This window comes from Corvus kubaryi, unplaced genomic scaffold (genome assembly GCF_017639235.1).
Source record: "Corvus kubaryi isolate FWS band 111438036 unplaced genomic scaffold, C.kubaryi_AGA036_p1.0 37201, whole genome shotgun sequence".
Lineage (NCBI taxonomy): Eukaryota > Metazoa > Chordata > Aves > Passeriformes > Corvidae > Corvus > Corvus kubaryi.
Window position 1 is genome coordinate 350,629 of NW_024581058.1, and position 20,834 is coordinate 371,462.

At 47.9% G+C, this 20,834-nt stretch overlaps 1 protein-coding gene across 2 annotated transcripts; it reads right to left on the reverse strand.

Annotated features, from left to right (window-relative positions):
- Positions 1-820: 820 nt before the first annotated feature.
- NAT10 (N-acetyltransferase 10) lies at positions 821-20,049 on the reverse strand. Of its 2 annotated transcripts, XM_042022382.1 has the most exons (30): positions 19,886-20,049; positions 18,227-18,318; positions 17,684-17,855; positions 17,269-17,391; positions 16,469-16,530; positions 16,117-16,231; positions 14,724-14,831; positions 14,492-14,625; positions 14,013-14,106; positions 13,542-13,640; positions 12,872-13,008; positions 12,651-12,775; positions 12,241-12,391; positions 11,740-11,836; positions 10,762-10,878; positions 10,558-10,659; positions 10,377-10,451; positions 9,785-9,901; positions 9,481-9,614; positions 8,964-9,012; positions 8,408-8,501; positions 8,195-8,305; positions 7,488-7,660; positions 7,262-7,381; positions 6,561-6,659; positions 6,125-6,198; positions 4,938-5,021; positions 2,580-3,897; positions 2,232-2,490; positions 821-1,418 (listed from the first exon to the last, which is right to left on the reverse strand). In XM_042022382.1, the coding sequence occupies exons 1-28, from the start codon at positions 19,991-19,993 to the stop codon at positions 3,804-3,806; spliced, it is 3,060 nt and encodes a 1,019-aa protein (XP_041878316.1). In that variant the 5' UTR covers positions 19,994-20,049; the 3' UTR covers positions 821-1,418; positions 2,232-2,490; positions 2,580-3,803. The 2 variants fall into 2 exon arrangements, with proteins under 2 accessions (XP_041878316.1, XP_041878315.1); XM_042022381.1 differs by having other exon boundaries at positions 2,232-3,897.
- Positions 20,050-20,834: the final 785 nt, after the last annotated feature.

Here is a 20,834-nt window from a genome sequence, read left to right on the forward strand (position 1 = left end):
TCCCTCAAGTTTTACCCCCCAGATTTACCCACCTGTCCACAGCAATTCCCTCAGTTTACCTCAGGATGCTCCTGCTCTCTCCTAGAGATGACCTCACATTTTACCCCCTCAGTTTTCCCTACCTGCCCAGTTCTGATCACCTCCTTTTTACCTCAAAATATGAGTTCTTTCTTCTACAGATGAACTCGGATTTTATTACCAAAATGTCTATTTTGTCCCCTGTACACTGACTAGATTTTAAAACCAAAACCACACAGGTTATGTCTGTCTTATCCCCAAAATGTTCATTCTGCCCCCTACAAATTAGGTCAGATTTTTTCTCAAAAACCCTTACTGTTCCTACATAATTACCTCAGGGTTTGCCCCCCAAATTCTACCTAATGTTGACTACTGATTACCTCAAGTTTAACCCCCAAAATTTTCCTTAACTGTCCACAACTTATTACCTCATTTTTACCTAAAAATATTCATTCTCAACCTTTAGACTATTTCAAGTTTTACCCCCCAAAATTCCCCTACCTGTCCACTACTGATTCCCACATTCTTCCTTCAATATTTATTTACTTTCTACCATATAGCTTCTATCAAGATTTACCCCCAAAGTTTTCCATCTGTCTACTACTGCTTACCTCATTTTTACCTCAAAATGTTCTTTCTACAGCTGATTTAATGTTATTTTTACACAAGTTTCCCTACCTGCCCACAACTGATTCCCTCATGTTACCTCAGTGTGTTCATGCTCTCCCCTAGAGATTAGCTCAGATTTAGCCCCCAAATTTTCCCCCATGCTCAGTACTCATCACCTCATTTTTCCCTCCAAGTGTTCATTCTCTACTCTTGAGATTTTGTCAAGTTTTGCCTCCAAAATGTTCCTTCTTTGTCTACTACTGAGTACCTCATTTTTGCTCCAAAATACTCATTCTGTCCCCTACAGGTTACATCAAGTTTTACCCCCCAAATTTTCCTTCCTGTACAATATTAACTCTTTTCTGCCCCAAAAATGTTCTCTCTCCTAAACATCACCTCAGCTTTTCCCTCAAAAATGCCACCTCGCTCCCCTCGACATCCCCTCCCATTTTCCTACACAAACAATTCTTGTGTCCCCTCTCAGCCACCCCAGGTTTTCAGCTAAAAATGTCTCCTCTGTCCCCTCAAAGTTATCCCAGGTTTTCCCAGTGAGGAGCTGCAAGGAATTCAGGCAGGACCAATGACACCAGGGAACAGCTGTAAATTCAGAGGCAGAGAGAGAAGATCTACCAGGAAAGGGGAAAGGTTCAGAAAACATTTCTGCAATTAATTAATTAATTAATAATTCTTTCCAGTTCCCCACTGAGAAGAACACAACCTCACAGCTGTTAAGGCCTGACAGTTCCCTGCAGGGAGAGCTCAGCACATGTCCACAGAGGCAATCCCAGCATCTGCAAGAAAGAAAGAAGCAGCAAAAGGTGATTTCTTCTCTTTCAAAGTTATTTCAAGTGCTCCCACCCAAACCAACCTTTGCTCTTGATTCTGGCTGGGTGCATCGTGAGCGGTGGGCACAGGTCATGTCATCCATGCTGGTGGGAGTGATGCTTTCTGGGGGAAAGCAGCTGATTCCCAAAGTTCCCTTCCTGCCCTGTGCCTGATCTGCACAGGAGAAAACCTCTTCCAGGAAGGGATTGTGCTCCCTCTAATCCCATTTGCCCAGTCTGTGCCATGGGGATATTGCCAGCCTGGGGCAGCAGAGGCACACGCAGCTCTCAGCACTCTCTGCTCCAAGCACAGCTCTGGGCTCCTTTGCACACTGCCTCTGCTGTGGGGTTTTCTCCAGGAGAAGCCAAGGAATTGCTCATGGAAGGGTGCAGATTAAGTTAGCCCAAAGGGAAGCAAAGAATAAGTATTCCAGGAAGAGCCCTTGGGATCTGCTGGGCTGAGGTGGGAAGGGGACATTGATTCCCTGCAGGGCCAATACACAACAACCTCCAACCCAAAGCACAGACTGGCAGGTGGGGTCTGAGAGCACCACTCTGACAAACCTCCTTGTCATTCTTCCCTGCAGTGACTTTTGCAAGCAAACTCTGGCTCACCTCCACCACAGGGCTTGGAGCACTGGGACCAGCCCTTCAATGCCCACTCAGAGGTATCTGAAGTGCAGGGTCAGCCCCAATTCCAGTCAGGAATGTTTCAAATACCACCCTTGCGCCCCCTCACACCCCACCACTGGCACAGCTCAGACTGTATGACTGACTTACTGTGTTTGGAATTCCTTCTTTAAAAAGCAGCAGTGGAAGATCTGGTACACCAGGAGGGTCCCTGGAAGCCACAGGTCAGGGGCAGAGTCAGATGAACAGTCCTGAACTGGTTTTTCAGGGGATACAGCCACTCCAGAGCTGTTCCTTCCCCTTGGGACAGCCAGAGAAAACATCCCCACCATGGATTTCTGACAGGAAAAACCTCCCAGCTCCAGGCTCCTTGGCTCCTCCCAAATGCAGGCCAGCACTCCAACAGGCTCTAAGGAATAAACAACAGGACAGACCATCTCAGGGTGCACAACACTATTTTCAACAGTAACAGCAAAACCAGACAGAGTTTGCACTCACCTTTTCTCCCCAGCACATCCTGGGCAGCTCTCAAGAGCCTCACACTCCTTTGCCTTCCATGTCTGCTCCTTTTCCAAGATCTCTGGAGCCGGTTCAGGGCAGCCAGTGGCCACCACAGCCCTGGCAGTGCTGCTGGGTGATCCCAGCCTCTCTTTGAGGGCTGCAGCTGCAGGTGTCCCTGCTCAGGAATGTGCCACTGCCACCAACCCACACACAGTGGCTTACAAACCACAGGCAGGCCCAGGCTGTGTTGTGCAAAACCTGTGTTTAATCACAATCAGCCTTCTAGAGAAGAAAAGCTGTCTTCACCTAGTAAGGAACTGTTTCCTTAGGATTTGTCAGGAAAAGGAGCTGTGAGATCTGCAGGTAAATACAACACAGCTGTGCAGCAGCTGCAGGGAGGTCTCTGTTCCAAACCCCCACAGCAAAAAGCCAGAAGAATATCAAGGCACTGCACCAGGGCACTCAGGATTGGCATTGGGACTGTCTAAGGTTTGCCCTGGGTTTGAAGCCTCTGGAGTCCCACAGGCAGCAGACCCACACTCCCAGCAAGTCCCAGCTCCAGACTGGAACACCGTTACTGCCAAGCTGGGACCGTGGACCAGCAGAGCTGGGAATTCAGTGCTTGGCTGCTCCACTGGCCCCTGAGGTCAGAGAGAAGATCACACAACCAGGTTTGGGTACAATAATGACTCCTGGCAACCTGAACACAAAACTTTCCACCGAAGCTCTAGGACAGCAGGGAGACAGAGTTAGTGGGCAGTGATCAGCCAGCCCCAAACACAAAGTACATAAAAGCCCCCTCAAGCTCCAAAGGGCCACCAGACCCAGCAGCTGCAGAGATCAAGGTGTGCTGCAGTGCTAAGGCAGAGTCACACTTCTGTCCTTTGTTGTCCAAACTCTTTTAATAAACCACAGAACCTTTAAGATGCAGGAATTTTACAGACTGATCTGCCCTCTTGGAATGGGGACTCTGTAGCTGCTCAAGCACCGCCATAACATCCCAGTGCATTCCAGTCCCTCACTCACGCTCTGCAGTCACACTTCATGTAAAAACCTTCACACAAACACTTGAACTCTGCTCTTCCCATAATACAAACACTTGAAAAACGCCTCTGAGGATTTTTCTTCCCTCCAAAAGAGTCTCTTGATTTCGAGGAGAACAGGACTTCTTAAGTACAGACCCAGCACTTGTTAATTCAAGTTCATTGATCGGCTTTAAAGTCATTTCTTCCTCTTCTGCTTTAGATCTTTAGTCTTCTTAAATTTCTTCTGTTGCTTGGGTCCTCGTGCTGTTTCTAGTTTTCTTTTCTTCTCACTGGGAAACAGGAACAAAACAGCTGTTAGAAATACACTGGCTTGCCATCCAGCAGGGAAATTTTTGTTGTAAAATAGGAGTGAGGGAGAAAATACCCCATTTCTTGGGTTATTTAAACTTGGTGCTAGAAAAAGCACAAACAAGAGCCTGACTTAAATTTTAGAGTGTCTGTCCTGAGATTCTCTAACCCAGGAGATCTTAATTTTTAGCTCTTGTCTTCCTTTTTCAAAACTTTATCTGTCCTAAATGGGGTATCTGGAATTTAGAGTATCTAGAAGAGAAACTACCACTGATAGTTTTAAACACACAATTTTGTCCCTGCACTGGATTCTGACTTGAGCAAAAGCAACAAAATTCCAAGCTCTGATCTTTATAAGCAACTGATAAGACTCTCTCCTTCCTGGAAGGCCTCTGGAAACTCACAGCTTCCAGCACTCATGGAAAAAACCATGAAAGGGTGGAACAGAGATCACATAATTACTTGACCTGTCAGGCACCCCAGGAAGGGGAAATAAATGAGCAGGGAAGTCTCAACTATAAATCCCCAAGGAAAAATACGGGAAGACTCCATGCTGGGCAAGGCAGGAGAAAGAAGATGGATGAAAAGGAAGGAATTGCAGGAACACAGACGTTTTCCAGGCTCAAGTTCACATTTGAAAGAATTCTTCCCTGAATTTGCATTTTCTCCAGGGGCTCCCAACCAGTGTTAGATCCCAAAGCAAACAGGGCAGTCAGGGACTATTCCCAAGGGAGGAATAGTCCCAGCTTCTGTGTGGGATCAGGATCAGACCATCAGAAATAAAGTGAGAATTAAACAAGTTAATGAAGAGAGGACTATCCTTAGAGCAACACAGCAACATTGGGCAGCAGAGCTCGCAGCTTCTCACACCCCAATTTCTCCAGGAAAGCTGAGGATCTGTCCAGGACACTGAGTTCACTTAACCTGCATTGAACCCTTAGGCTTCACTCCTTTGCAAAACATTTTAACAAAGCCAGCAGGAAGACCAGAGAGATCTCTGGAATATTTCAACTTCCTTAACCTTTTCAAGCTGACGACGGAAGCGTTCTGTCCTGCTTTGCTCAGCACCTCGTTCCACTCCTCGTCATCACCCCGGATGATGTACCTGGAGTGGGAAAGGCGAAGGAAAGGTCAAGTCAAAGTGTTAGCACAAAGGAAAAACCAGAAAAATAAGGTGTTTCTACTGTCAGGCACACACTGCTCTGCAAACCAAGCCACTGTGCCAGCACCCAACCAAATCAGGTTCAGGAAACGCACACAAAGCCAGGCTGGCCAAGCTGGCATGGGATGGCTTTTCCAGATCAGTCTGGGGAAAAGTGAAGAGTTGCAGCTTGCTTTTGAAAAGAGAAATGAAGACAATAATTGCTACTCAAGTAAGCTCATGTGGCCCTTGTCTGGGTGTTCAAGCACCCTGGAAATTACACCCCGAGTTAAAAAGGCAAAGCAATTGTGTAGCAAAATGGAGTGGCTGCTCTCCACCTCAAGTTCCTGGAGATTTGGAATAGATAAGGCTTTGTCCACACAGAGCTGAACAATGATGGACAAAGCCTCAAAGTTTTCTATAACCTGCATTGAAAAGCGTTCAAAACAAATTTTTTGTCTCTCTCTCCTCATGGAGGAGAACAAAAATCTATTTCTGGCTGAGAGAAAAACAAAGCAAGGCAACATGATCCAAAATGATAAAAAGCACTATCAGTGCTACAAAATGGAATTCATTTTAAAACACTCTGCTTGTATTTATTTTCCTTATGTGACTGACTTGCCAGTCACTTCAAATCACACCCATTCTTGTCCTTTCTTCAAACTTGACAACCACAGATTCCAAGATGCTTTTAATCCTTTTCTCAGATTTAACAAAGATCAATGTAGGGCCAAGCCAGACAACTTTCCAGGGACATTAAGCACAGGGGACAGTGTTTATAAGACAAAAAGTGGGAGGGGAGAGAGAAGAATCAGTGGCATCTGAAACTCCTGTTGAACCAGAAAGGGAGAAATCTGCTGACACTTTTAAGTAAAAGCTCTGGCTGTTTGCTCTTTTTGTGTTGATTTGGGGTTTTTTTATATGTTTTACCCACTGCTGACAATACACACTAGTTCTCTTTTAATGATGGTTTACTGCAACTACAGCATTGAGCACAAATCCCAGCAAGATCCAGCATTCCACCCAGGGAAAAAGTGGATCTGAGACCCAGGCAGGTGAATCCTTACTGTGTGAGGTCCATTTCCTTCAGCTTCATCACGTCTTGCTTGTGCTTTTCTTGGAATTCCTTTGCAGCCTCCTCCTGCAACAGGACAGCACAAGATCCATTAAGTCCCGAGGGCAACAATGACTTTGTAATGGCAGGAAAATGCCTTTTCCCACAAATACATCTCCTAAAACAAATACCAGCTGATCCTCAATAGCTTCTCTCTTTTACCTACTTGCATTTTCACGTTATCTGTACACAAACCCCCAAACTGCAGCTTAAAGCACAACTCCACGTGCACAAAATGCAAACCTGCCAGGTTTTAACTCCCTTACAGAGCCAGATGTGGTGTGGAACCCTTTCCATCCAAGAAAATTTGGATGACTTTAGATGTTTCTGCACTCGAGGGGACTCCCTGAAGGGTTTACATAGGAACCAGGAGCAAAGTTTGTAATTACCAAATCGTCATTTAAAGATTTCAGCGTTGGCTCCATCACGACGTCCTTTGTTGCTGCCATCTGCTCCTCCACAGCTTTTTCCTGGACTGTGTTGAACAGCTGAAAATGAAATAACCCAGCACATGTAACACTTGGTTTGTTAAACATCATTTATCACCTCTACAATGAGCTCCTAATGCCAGACTTCAGGAGCTTTGCTCTCCTGAACCTTAGAGAGAAAGAAAACCAGCAACCAGATCCAAAACTTTCCAGTTATTTCACTGGATTTCAAGTCTACCTCTAGATAACACTGGAAAAGAACTTACCTGTTTTCCAAGAAAAGCTGAGATGCCACCAGTGCCCTGAACAATGGCTCAGGCAACATGGGTTGTCTGCTCAGCATTTTGGTCGGGGCATTCAACATGGAAAAACGTAAGATAAGCCCTCTTATCTGGGAAATCACTACACAAAATCATGAAGTGGTTTGGGTTGGAAGGGACCTTAATGATCATCCAGCTCCAAACCCCCTGCCATGGGCATTTAAATCACTGCCACACATTTCCCTGCTGGGATTTTGCCCACCTTACAAAGAGGTTTACGGTCAGTAGTTGGGGATGTGTTAAGGATGCCCAGCTCTGATTCAGCTCTCTCTTAGTGCCCTATTTTCTGCTAATATTGGAATTACGGTCCCACCTGACCAAGGCCTGTCCTGCTGCTCTCACCTGCACTACTTTGCGGACGATCCTGTTGAAGAGTCCCATCAATTGACTGCTGGGCAGTTCCAGCTCCTTTTCCAGCTGGTCCAGAGATTTATGCTGCAGGCCAATCCCTAGGAAAAGGGCCTGAGGAAAAGACACGTATCCCAGTCACAGAGCAAACACAGACACACATTCCCCACTGCACTCCCTGTGTCTTCCCAAATCCTCGCTCCACTCCGTCCGTACACACCGACTGTGCAGCAGAGAGGGACATGTCTCCCATCTGGCTGAGGAAGAACATCCTGGCAATGGTGGGAACCATGTCCATGATGAGGTGATAGTCCACCATGTTGCGGGAGTACATTTCCAGCCTCTTCAGGTCATACGGGATGAAAACCGACTCCAGTTCAGCACGGCTGATGGCTGGTGGGGACAATAACATGGCAGCAAGGTCAGGAACGTTCTTCAGAGCTACCCAGGATCTCAGTGTTTAACATTTATTCAGGTATTTAGTACTTTTTCCTGTGTTTGAGAAAGGCCAGTTGCTACCCCATGGGTTCTCTTCCCAACACAACTCAGAATGCAGTAACACTGCCAGCTTGGTTAGCCCAAGTTTGTTTCAGGCAGGCAGACATCCATATGGAAAACATGGCAACTGCCAGAACAGCCCAGCTTATCCACCTCAGCATGCTGGAGAGACTGAAACCAGTGAGAGCTGAGAAACTGCCAGCCTTTAACAATTCCCACTGGTTTTGCTGTAAAAGAGGTTTGCTCCCTCGCTGCAGCAGGAAAACCCTCTAACCAAGACAGACACTAAAACCCCACAAGACACAGATTCCAAGCTCTCCCCAGAGGACTCTCCTCTCTTGAACATCTTGAGAAAACAGCAAATTGCAGGTGCCAGGCTCCAGCCGTGCCCTGTTGTGCATTTTCAGCTGTCCCAGTCAGGGTACTCACGTGCTTGGGGCTGCTGTTTGATGTTTTTGTTCTGTAGAATATTCAGCGCCAAGGAGGGAGAGAAGGTGCTGAACTGGTAGGAAAGCAGGGAAAGGAAGCGCCTCCTAAAATCTACAGGGCAAGAGGACAAAATAAATTACCCCAGAGGACCTCTAGAATAATGAGGAGAGCCCAGAGGGCTCTTGTCAGCAGAGTCAGCAGGGTCAGAGTTACCTTTCCAGAAGGCAGTGAGCCAAGGCTCCTGCTCAGAGTCCTCTTCATTGAGCATCTTCAGCATGATGCAGGAATGCTCCCCAGTCAGGTCGTTCTGATAAACAAGATTCAGTTCTGTGGTTCTGTGATGGATTCATTTCCCATCACCCCCATGAACCTTTTGCACTCTGTGCTCAGCTGAGGAAGGGAAATATCTTCTAAATCCACAACACATGCATCACCTGCTACTGACCACCTCCACCTAATGGAAAACCTATGAACTTCTAGAATTTGGTAAATCTCAGCTATTTTACCAATAAACACATTAATAACCTTCAACAGCTGCATTTTTGCTCTAAATTTTTATGTGCTAACTACCTGGAGGCCCACACTCCCAACCCTAAAATTCTACTCCTTAACTATAGGCCCAAAGAACAAAAATGGACATAAACCAAGCCCTAAAAGCAGCCCCAGCAAACCTTCCCACCCCAAATCCCTTCTCACAGAATCTCCTGGAATACATGCCCAGAGATTTCAGCAGGGCTGGGTTTTCCCTCAGGAACAGTGTGGTACTTACTGGGGTCTGCCTCAGATAAACTGGCACAAATCCAGCACGCTTCCAAAACCTGGGAAAAAGCAGAAACCCACTGAGAATTAGGGAGCTGCTGACTGCACAGTAATAAATTGTGGTTAAAGGCCATTTATCTGCTGTACAAGGAGAGCTGGTGAGGAGCAGGCACAAGTCTCTAAGACACCCCAACAATCAGTGCAAATGAACACTGACAGAAAGCAGGAACAGCACCCACCTGACTGAGGCTCCAGCTCAGGGGAGTGTAAAATTATGAATGTGATGCCAAAACATGAACAAACTTTCCAGGTGCTGTGAAAGGCATTTACATCAGTCAGGAAAACCACCACCAGCTCTGGAGTCAGCAACACCTCAAGTTTCTACAGGGCACAGGAATTGGAATTTAACCTCTCCCTACCTATCACAGGCTGTTCTTACTTCTACACCCTGGAAAAATGGGGCAAGTAGAGCTCATTATCTGTTCAAGAAGGCCAAGATGTAAGTGGGAAATAGAATCATGTCCTACTTGAGCAATCTGGGTGTCAGGCCATAAGACACCCCGAGATAGTCCAGGTTCTCAGCTTGTCTCTCACTCAGTTTGAGCAGCAAAGGAGGCAAATCTTTCCGAGGTGTCACAACCTCTTCCAATAAACCCACAGTCTGGAAAATAAAAGTGGGACTGGGTTAGCAGCAACCCCCACAGAAAGCTGCCAATCAAAGCTCTTCTTCTGTATGAAAATCAAACCTGATTATTTCCTCCTTACAGAGAGGAGACTTACAGGGGAAATTGCACAGCTTAGCACGACAGAAAATAAAAGAAATTACCATACCTCGCTGCTCACAGTTGTGATTTCTTTTGGCTTTTGAACCGTTTTTTCTTCCAAACATGGGAATTTGCCTTCATAGTACATCTGCAGCAAAGTCAGAGCTCTGCTGCCATAGCCCATCTGTGAAGAAGGAACACACTGTAAGCAAAAAGAGGTCTCTGATTTTTAATACAGAGCAACAACGTTCTGCCCTTAAAACCCATTAACCATCAGCAGTGCAGACATCACTGGGTCACTCCAAAAATGCTTTTTCTCGCCACGTGGCAGCTCCATGGAGGAGGACACTCAGGGTCTCCAAAATCCCGGTGGGAGCCCGGCTGGTAGCTCAGGGCTGTGCAGTAATTCTTGGGGCTTAACTCTGGCGCTCAGGAAATGCCAAACACTTGGTAGTGTGACAGTAAAGATCCCTGGATGTGGATTGTGTACGGCTGCCCGGGATGCGCCGGCGCTGCCTAGGAACCACGGGAGCACTGGTTTGGTGCCCTGAGCTTTAAATGCTAAAAACTGGAGGAACTGGAATGCGTGCCCCGTTCCTGAGCTCTGCCTGGAGAGCCATTTTCATGGCACCACCACAGCTGGGTCCCAGGTACTTTACCCCCTGATAATCCGGGTGAACCGCGATGCGAACGACGCGCCCGCCGGACAGGCCCCCAAAGTCCGGATCCTGGAACTGCACAAGGGACAAAAAGTCGACTTAAAGGACAGAGCTGGGCACTCTGGGAACAGGAAATGCATGAGATACAGCCTGGGTGTGAGTGCACAGCCAAATCACTCACCTGCTCTGAAATGGTCCAGGGAATAAGATCACCAGAGGCTTTCTTTCCCCTGGAGAGGCTGTTCATGATGGACTGGCGGGAGATCTCTCCCTCCATGCACACCTGCCAGGGAAGGCAGAAAAACCATGAACACACCAAAATGCTTTCTCCTACAGCCACTCAGCTATGGCAGGATCAAAACTGACACTCGAGTCATTCTCTTACCTGGACAACAGCCAGGACTTCTGGTAACGAATTCTGGGTGGGTGGAACAGGTGGCAAAAGGCAAAAGAGATGATGGGCAGGGGCATCAGAGAGCATCTGGAGGTCGTTGGGGGAGTTCTGGAGGGTAAAGACATCAGAAAGATGAAAAAGTATGCAGAGAATCACCGAATACCCTGAGTTGGAAGGGACCCATCAGGACCGAGTCCAGCTCCTGGCCCTGCACAGGACAATCCCAAGAATCCCACGGATGTGCCTGGGAGTGTTACCCAAATGCTTATTCCATGTGAGGAGAGCTTCAAAGTCCAGCTGATTTCTAAACAATCCCTCTATTCTCCACATGTAGAGCTTTTAAGGAATTTGGAACCAGTACAATGCTGAGGGATGGAGGAGCTCCCAGGCCAGCTCGTGGCTGTCACACCGCCAGACACCTCGAGGGAAACCTCGTGCTCTAACATGTATGAGCCTGAACTTCCTATTTTCATACAGCTCCTTACCTCTTAAGTACCAGATCTTAAATTTTTTTTTAAGCCTCAGATTTTTAGAGCTCAGTACTTCAGTGCTTCTGGACTTCCCCACTCACATCTACAGATCACCCCTGGTCTTGAAACCTTGCGATAAATCATTTCTCTTTTCAGTATCATAATGGTGCTGCTCTTGATGAACTTGAGGCCACCAGAACATGGTAAAGAGAGCTGCAAATGAGGTTCAGCACTGATAAAATCCTGACAAGCTTGGAGGCTCATTTAGAATTTTACTTTCTCAAGGCAAAAATATTCCAGACTATCTGGAAATCCAGTATGTTCAGCCAGGACTGAGGCAGAGATCTCAGAGAAAGGGGAATACAGCTCTGTACGCAGCAAGAAGCAACAGAAGCTGTTCAGAAATCTCAGCCAGGCTGTCACAACAAGCGCTGCTGTCCCCGAAAAATTCCACACTGAAATTGGGAATGAAATTGGATGGAAGAAGCACAAGCCCTACCTTGTAGTGTGAAGCCACGTAGAGGGCCATCAGCCTCTGCAGGAAAACTTCTGATGCTCTGTGGTAACAAAAGAGTGTGTCCCTATTGACATAGTACCTAAACGCAGGGATTAAGGAAAAAAACCTCCTTGGAAAGCAGGAGAAAGCTTCCTGTTGGTTTATTTTCAAGATTTGGGCCACAAGCTGGCTTGTCCCCTTAGACTCCACAGCTTTATCTACAGGAATAAATGATGTTGGGCAGCGTTTGCAGCTTTCACAGCTTTCATCTGTAAGGATAAACCTTTTATAACTGCAACAAGGGATTCCCTTCATGCAACCCTTCCTTGAGGTTGTCTCTGCAGCAAAACTGGAGTTTGGTGATGCCCTGGCACCACACACCACCGGTGCCAGGAGAGCTTAACTCCAGGAGTGAGGTCTTAGGGAAAAGATCGTGTGCTGAGCTTATCCCACCAGCCACAGAACCAACCCTCAACCAGCCTGAGGAACATTCAGCGAGGATACAGGTCACAGGTGTCTGGCAGTGGGCAGCCAGAGATGATCCTGGTGATGTTGAGGCAGTCCAAGCACAGGAGATCATTCAGCCACTTCTCCACGGGGTCCCCAGGGGCGTACCTGATGGACTCGTGCAGGGACACCTCGTGCAAAGTGCGAGCTGCAAGGGTTGCACAGGACACTCAGTGCTGCCAGCCACAAGAATCCCACAGCATCCCTGTGCTCTCAAGGGCTCCCACATTAGGAAATGGTCAGTTGCTAACTTTCACCTCTTAGAAGCCTTCCACCTGACACTCGTGAGGGACCAACAGCGGAGTTCCGCCATTTCCCCCCGCAGCCCCCTCCCCACGGCTGCAAAGCACACGGATGCGTGGGAGAGCCATGGGATGTGGCCGGCAGCAGCCCCAGACGTGCTGTACCTGAGGTGAGCTTGGCAGTGGCTGTGGATTTGTTCTCTGCTGTCAGGGTCACCTGGCTCTGGGCACTCTGCTGGCGGAGCTGCTGGATGAGCTTCAGGGACAGCGACCGACCGGTGCCCTCGTACCTGAGAAACAGGACACACAGCGCCTGAGGCGAGGAACCAGGCAGCCATCCAGAGCTCTGGGGAAGCTCCAGCACGGAGTGGCTGCCCCAGCCTTACCCGTTGATGGTGGAAGCCATGAACACCAGGTAAGGGCCCAGCAGGTTCTTCACCAGGGGCAGAGGAATGGCAGCAGCTTCATCGATCACCACGAGCTCGGCCTGCCCCAGCTTCACAGAATCAGCAGGGTGAATGTACTGCAAGCAACGAGAGGACACTGTCACTGCCAGCAGCAGCCTGCCTGGGATCAGGGAAACATCAGAATTCACAAAGCTGGAGCCCTGGAAAGCTCTTTGTTGTCCCTGTTCTCCTCAAACACCAAGCCAGAGACTGGGATGTGGAAATCAAAACGTCAGGAGAGGGTTTATGCTGCCCTGACAAGGCCTGGCTCACTCATCTTGTTCAGCACAATTCCACACCAATTCATCTGCAGAGGTGAGGAAAATAAAGGAAATCTAATCACTAAAAGCTCTTCCTGCAGTGCTCCTTTCACCTTCCTTTGCTTTTGTTTTGGGAGAAGCCCACGAGGGAGCTTTTTAGTCTACAAGTTATTCCCTGAAAGAGAGAAGGTATTTTGAGGAAGTTGCTCCCTAAAGGTCTGCCTTTCAGCAAAACCCACCAGGACAGTTACACACCACACAGAATGAACCTGCTTAAAACCAGAACAAGTTCAGCACTGGTAAAAACAACAGCCAGGAGTAAAGAGTGGAAAGGCAAGAATGCCAATTACCTGGATGGTCTGCCTGTGCTCCTTGAACACATTCACTCTGACCACTGCCTTGTTGAACTCCGGATTCAAGGACTGAACAATCTCATAGTCCAGGTGTTCCTGGAAAATAACATTTTTAAACAATATGAAAAGCGAAGATCTAAGAAAAAATATAATTTACCATCATCATCATCATCAAAATAAGGCTCAGACATTGTTATTTCACATTCTAATCAAGAATTCTTGTAAAAGCTTCAAAGGCCTGAGAACTGGGAAATTATCTACTGATGTTAAAATCTGCTTCACAAAGAAACTGATTTACCCTGCTTAAAAACAGAGAAAGAAACATAACTCTCCCACGATTCCTTTTCTTGCAGAGCACTGTAAAAAAGGCTGGTAGCGAATATCTGTAGCCAAAAGCCCAGGTGAGGTGAAAAACCTCCTAGGCAGGAATGCTTTGAAAGTACTGTAAAATGAGTCTGCTCCCCTCACCTGATACTGCAGTGCATCAAAGCCTTTAAATATGAACTCAAAGAGAGTGTGGAGGTTGTCAGGGCTGGGAGATGTGACAAAGATATTGGAGTAACTGCCGAGAAAAAAAAACCAAAACAAGAGCTGAACAGTTTTTCTGACCGATTTTACCACATAAATACTAAATAGGATGGGTTTTTTACAGAAGGGGTTGATTTTACCTAATAACCTAATAATTTTGTTTACCTAATAACCAAAACACAGCAGATTTCTTCAGACACTTATCTCAATTTATGTGTGATTACTTGGAGTTTTAAGAAAAACTTGACCAACAGTGTATGCAGCAATCAAAAGACACAAGACCAAAAATATGAGGGGTTTAAGACTGGAAATTGCAAATATATTCAGATCCTGCCATCTCGTTTTTGTTTGGTTTTTTTTAAACTCAGGGATGCAGATAAAGCCTGGGGGATTGGGGGGGGGGGGGGGGGGTCACTCACCCAAAAGCTACAGCTCCAGCAATGGCCAGCCCCAAAGCAGCAGATTTCCCTCGTCCCCTGGCTGCTGTTAATGCCACAGTGCTCCTCAGGGTCTTCTCAGAAATGGCTTCAATGAATTTTAGAACTGCTTTTGCCTGAGGATTAAAGAAAACCCCAGAAAACAGCGTTCCAATTTCTCTCACACTGGGACCTGCCAAGCCCAGAGAACCTCAGCTTTGGCCACCACACCAACCTGATCCAGGGTTTTGCAGCCATCCACCAGAACTCCCACAGGCTGTGTGTCCTGCAGGCTCTCCTTCAGCTCTCTCAGCTCCAGGTCCTGGGGCCGCAGGCTCTCCTCCTGCAAGCACACAACAGGATGAGCCAAGGACATCTCAGCACATTTCTACCCTTGTGGTGTCTTCTGGCACCTTTGGTTGGGCAGAGAAAGGGATCTGGAAGGAAAAGTTACCACAAGGAGAATATATTCCCTAGCAACAGGAACATTTATATGGACAGACAAATATTTAACACTTAAATTTCCAGGCATCTTCAGGAGAATGGTCACAAAGAGGTTCTCCCATCCTGGCTTCCCCAAGCTTGGAGGGGAAAAAAAAGAGGGAAGGATTTTGCAGTCAACAGTAATTAGAGAATGGCATTGATAGGAAAAACAGATTCTGGGGAAATGTTTTGAATAATTTAACTCATTTTTCAGTCTTTATGATCTTTGTTACCCCTGCCACATGCAGTGTCCATGTAGGGGGAAGAACGACTGCAGCAGCAATATTGAAATAATATCAAGCCTTTCTGAGCCAAACCATAAACCTGGACACAAACACAATCTATTTTAGATGGCAATGAAGGCTGATTTTCCTTCTTGCCACTTAAAGTTCCCAAAGGCTCCAGCCTCTCCAGCCAGCAGAGGAGCACTTGTGCTGCTGTCAGTATTGTTCTAATGCTAAAAGGAGGTTTTATTTTGTTGGGTTTTTTTTAAAATCAGGGCCCTATCAGAATGTTTTTACCATCTCTGACAGAAGCTGTGTTGGTTATTTCTTAGGCCACACAGCACAGTTCAAATTCTTTGAGATTTCTGCTTAAAACTGGTTCCACTCCACTGCAGTCTACAAGTGGAAGTGGTAAAAGGAAACATTTCTAACAGTGCAAATACGTGTCTGAATTATCCTCAGGGAATTTTTTCTGGAATGTGACAGGTGTAACTAAGAAACTGAAACAACTGCCAGAGCCCTGAGCCTGCAATGTGCTTCTTTCCAAAGTGTTCTCCCATCCTCCAACTGCCAAAAAAGTCTTTTTATTTGTCTTGTCCCATCTGTCCCTCAGCTTGAGATCCCTCCACAACCACAATCAAACTCCACCTCACAGGGCTGAGCAGCAGTGCAGGAAAATTAATAAATACGGGCGAGCACAGAGAGAGATGGGCCAGGAAACTTAAAATAAAGACCAATGAAGAAAGAAAAAACAGCTCCCACATAATTTCTGCAGAACATTCTGCTTCCTCTCTGCAATGCCATCATTTGCTATAAATCAAGGTGAAATTAAAAAAATTCCCTGTTTTTGCAATCTTTAACACCCCGTGGCCAACTCAGAGGGATCTCTGCCAGGGAAAAGGGCTGGGATCACTCACTGACCTGGGACTGGGGGGGGACAGGAGTGATGTTTGCAGCGTGGCTGGAGATGGGCAGGATATTCAGCTGGTCATCAATCACCAGGCAGTTCTTGCACGAGGCCAGGGACAGAATGAACCTGAGCAGGCAGAGAAAACTCAGTAAAACACCAGCACCACTCCCCGGTGGGTCATTTGAACTCTCTTCTAAACACGGAGTGAGTATTTACAGCTACCCCCAGCTGGGTATTTGCCTTCAGAAAAGGCCTATTCCAATGCAATCCCGTGGGATGCTTCCCTGTCAGGAAGACCCAGTGCTGCTCCTGGTGCTCTCCTTGGGCAGACAGCCCAGACCCTTGGCACCCTGAGTCACTCACCTCTCGTTGAACCTCCCCACCACGTCCTGGTGGGCCTCTGTCCTGTACCGAGAGTGAACGTCCTGAAAGAGAAAGAAAAGGAACAGAGAGAAAATGTCAGTCTGGAGAAGGGGCAGCAGTGACAGTGACATTTACAGGACTGTCACACCTCCCTTCCCACTCTTGTCTCTCCCCTTCCAGCCACAGCACATCCCAGACAGGATTCTGACTCTGTTGTGAAACACCCACATCTCCCAAACCCTTGTTAAAAACGTTCCCTCCCCACCCATGCTTTCTTTACAAGCCTTACGTATTTCTTGCCTGACTCAAGGGTCAGCTCTGCCAGAACATTTCAAGCACCTCAGGGATGCAAAGGAAAAATATTCTATCACTTTAATTCACCTACTGGCATTATTAACAATGGCAACAACTCCAGACTGAGGTGTAAGCACACTCAGTGTGAATTGTTTTGTGAAGCTGACCTCACCTAATACACAAAACACTGCAAAGGCTCTATGTTTTTAACTTAAATTGCTGATACATGGGCAGACAGAATAAATTCTTTCCAAAACTGTCATGGGACGGAAGAACAGAGTTCCATTTGTGAGTGAGAGGTGTTTCTTGTTTCTTCCTTGTAATTCCTTCCTTCCTGGCAGCCTTTCAGAAATGCCTGAGTATAATAAATCCAGTCACAGATGAATGAAGGAGCAGGAAAGATGATGGAAGGAGGATCACAGCCCATAATAGAAGCAATAAATACCCACTCAGCATCACCTCAATGCAGCTGCTGGTAGAGAACAGCCACGCTGTGCTGAACATACCATGGTCATTGTATAGAGCTGCTTCAGGGAGTTCATAGTTCTCAGGAGAATCACCACAATTCCACCACCTTCCACTGTCTCCACAGTTCTGGCCAACAGGTTTGGAGTCAAGGCTTCAAAATCCTGGGGAGTAAACAGAACTTCAGAGCTGTCCAGAGCCCATCGGTGCAGCTGGCTCCTACTGAAAGGCACAGGAAGCCTCAAAACTTCATCCCTCCAAGTTTAACTCACACCTAAATTTGCACTAACCAATGTCCTGTCACAGCTCCTACCAACGAGGCCACCTCACCCTCACACAGCTCGTGAGGGATAAGCAAGGCCACCAGAACCCAAGTGGCAGAAACAACAAACCCTATTCCTGCAGCATTCCAACTGATTGTTGCAGCCCCCTTTTGGGAGCCAAGCGATTCCTCACCTGGAGGACACACATCCCAAAGGTGTTCCCAAGGATCTTGTGAGTTTCATTGTAGTAGCAGTAGCGGATGTTTGTGGCTGCTATGAACAGCTCAAAGGGGTCATCATCCCTGATGTTCAAAGTTCCACTCTTAATCTTCTTGTGGAGCTGCCTCATCCTCTTCTTCCGGTGGCTGGAGGGCGAAATCACACAGGAGTTTTCTTGGGAAAGGGTTTGAGAAAAGCGTGTTCAGGCTGAGTCTGGAAGTCAGAGCTCAGTCCTAAATATGACTGAGGCTCAACAGGTGAGGGGCCCGAGTTTTGGGGTTAAAAAGGTGAGGGGGAGTTTGGTCCAGGGCAGCAGAGTCAGTGTTAGAGCTACAGGAAAAAACCAGAGGTACTTTTTGCCAGTGTCAACCCCATTGTGGAAGCCAAATTTCAGTCCTGGAAGAGCAAACTTCCCCCAGCTCCTCCAGGAACGAACCTGGCTTCCCCTCACACCCAAATCCCTCAACCTACAGCGTTTGCTCCCCAGAGAGCAGCAGGACCACGGGGGATCTCTCACCTGCTGAAGCCCAGCTCCTTCTTGTAGCACCACAGCACAGAGGGCCTGGCCTTCACCGTGGCCTTGGACAACATGTGGTGAAGGATGACGACCTGCCAAAGCACACAAACACTCACAAACAGCTCAGGAGGGAACATCCAAAAGCAAAGTGGTTTAAAAGCAAGTTCTTCTAAACTTAATTTTACAGCTGCATTTTTGCTGTGGAAAACAGAGGGATCCCTGGACACGAAGTGAGGCTGTGTCTGTGCCTTCTCCAGGGCTGCACGAAATTGAAGACACTGGATTTTATCTCCTGCTTCCTTAGTTCCCCTCTCTGGCAGAACTACCAACTGCATGCACTGATTATTCCAGGCTACTCACAGTTCCTAGGGCTCGTCTCTTATGGATAATCCATTAATATGGGTTTCCCACTGCGTGTTTCAGTGAAAACACTGAACACAACCAGACCTGGGAGATGCCAGAGCCCATCAGTAAATAATGCCAACATTCCTGCACTGCCACCTGAATAGCTCATTTTTTCCCAAGTTCTTTTATAATTCGTTTATTAGGGAGACAAAGGAATTATCAGCTGTACAGCAGTTAGAACAGAATAGCAGCAGCAGTGCTTGTTCCCCTCTGCTCAGCTCTGGGGAGGCCACACCTTAAATCCTGGGGTCAGTTTTGGGCCCCTCACTGCATGGAAGACATCGAGGGGCTGGAGCGTGTCCAGGGCAGGGAACGGAGCTGGGAAGGGGCTGGAACCCCAGGAGCGGCTGAGGGAGCTGGAAAGGGGCTCAGCCTGGAGCAAAGGAGGCTCAGGGGGGACCTTGTGGCTCTGCACAAGTCCCTGACAGGAGGGGGCAGCCGGGGGGGGAAATCGGGCTCTGCTGGCAGGGAACAGGGACAGGAGGAGAGGGAACGGCCTCAGGCTGGGCCAGGGGAGGGGCAGGGTGGATATGAAGCAAAACTTCTTCCCTGAAAGGGCTGTCAAGTCGCCATCCCTGGAGGGATTTAAAAGCCATGCAGACGTGGCACTTGGGGACAGGGGGTAGCGGCGGGTTTGGCATTGCTGGGGGAACAGCTGGACTCAGGGATCCGGGAGGGCTTTTCCACCCTGAGCAATTCTGTGATTCTGTGAACCGACTTATCCTAAACCACCACGGGTTTGCCGTGCTGCTCTTCCCCTCCCCACTGTCGAAAAACACAAGGCCAGAGTCTCTGAAGAGAAACGACTTCAGCACTTAATTTCTTCCACACAACTCCACCAAGCAGGTTCATCTGTGAGACGACTCCGTACACCAAGCCCACTCCGAGTGAGAAACCATCACAGCTCAGGGCAGAGAGAGAGGAAAAAAAACTCCAGCTGGCCAGGAAATTAAATATCCTTCACCCCAGTTTAAAAAACCAAACCAAGCACAAAAACCCCAGCCTGTGCTGAGTTGTGTTTGATGCTCATGAGCTTCCCAGACAGGAGATGTCTGAGGTGAGGTCTCACACACCATTTTCAAACCCTCTGTCCCTGCGAGTTCCCTCCTGCTCAGGCACCATTGCTGTGCCCGGGGCTGTGAGGGTTTAATTCCTGCTGGAGGCAGAGAGGAGCCGGGACCGAGGGATTACGGCAGGCCCGGGCAGGTATCAGCACCCACAGGCACCCCCGCACCCGCTCCGGGACGGCGTTACCTGGTCCTTGCCGCGGTCGCCCACCACCACGAACAGGCTCCGCTGCCGCTCCGCCACGCCGTTCTCGATGAGGACACGGATGCGGTTGTCCACCTTGCGGCGCTGCATGGCTGCGGCTGCCCGGCGCTTCTCCCCCGCCGCTTCTCCCGCTGCACCACGTGGGAGCCACGTGGGGCCGGGCGCGGGCGCCGCGCAGCGTGGGAGGACCCCGGGGCTGCCCGCGCCGTCCGCCTGCGCGACGCGCGCACATCTATTTAAAAATACACATTTCTGTCTAAACGCACATTTCTGTGCCTATTGAACTTCCAAACGGAATAACTGAAGGTAGCTTTCCACATGGGAAAGGACTCCTGTGCCCAGCCGGCTCCCAAAATCCCTGCGAGACACAGAGCAGCCCTTACCTCCCACAGCTGTTGTTTATGTATTTATGTATTTATTTATTTATTTCAGTGACTTTTGGCTGTAAAAAGGGGACGAACCAAACTTCAGTCGCAATGGAAAGGCTGATGATATATTTTTTAAATGCTTCGTTCCAAAGAAATCCTGCCTGCAGCCCCCCAGGCGTGTGGGCACAAAGACCAGGCCTCTGACTTTCTAAAGAGAATTAATTCCATTTCCACACCAGCCGAACTCTGAGTCTGGGTGGCTTTTGCTGCTGGGGGGAGAGACGACAAAAACAAACATACGTTAAAAAAAGGGCATTTGGAGACAGTTTCCCCAAGGAAACAAGCCTGCAGAGAGCAAACAGAACACATACAGAAAACAACGAATCTGTAGGGTTCATTTTTATAGGATTCGAAACGAAACCCCAGGAAATATTAAGAACCCTGCTCCTCAATAAAACTGTTATAAAGCTTATAAGATTTAAGCTCTGCTGCTTAATAAATCCACCACAGCTGTTTGAAAGTTTTCCATACAAAACCCCAAGCTGCACAACTGTGGAGTGGCA

Coding starts and splice junctions, on each gene's coding strand:
- NAT10 (XM_042022382.1), bottom strand. CDS start 19,993: ATGCAGCGCCGCAAGGTGGACAACCGCATCCGTGTCCTCATCGAGAAC. Junction 9,615..9,784: donor TCACAACTGTGAGCAGCGAG/GTATGGTAATTT, acceptor TTTATTTTCCAG/ACTGTGGGTTTATTGGAAGA. Junction 5,022..6,124: donor AAGGAAATGGACCTCACACA/GTAAGGATTCAC, acceptor TTCCCACTCCAG/GTACATCATCCGGGGTGATG.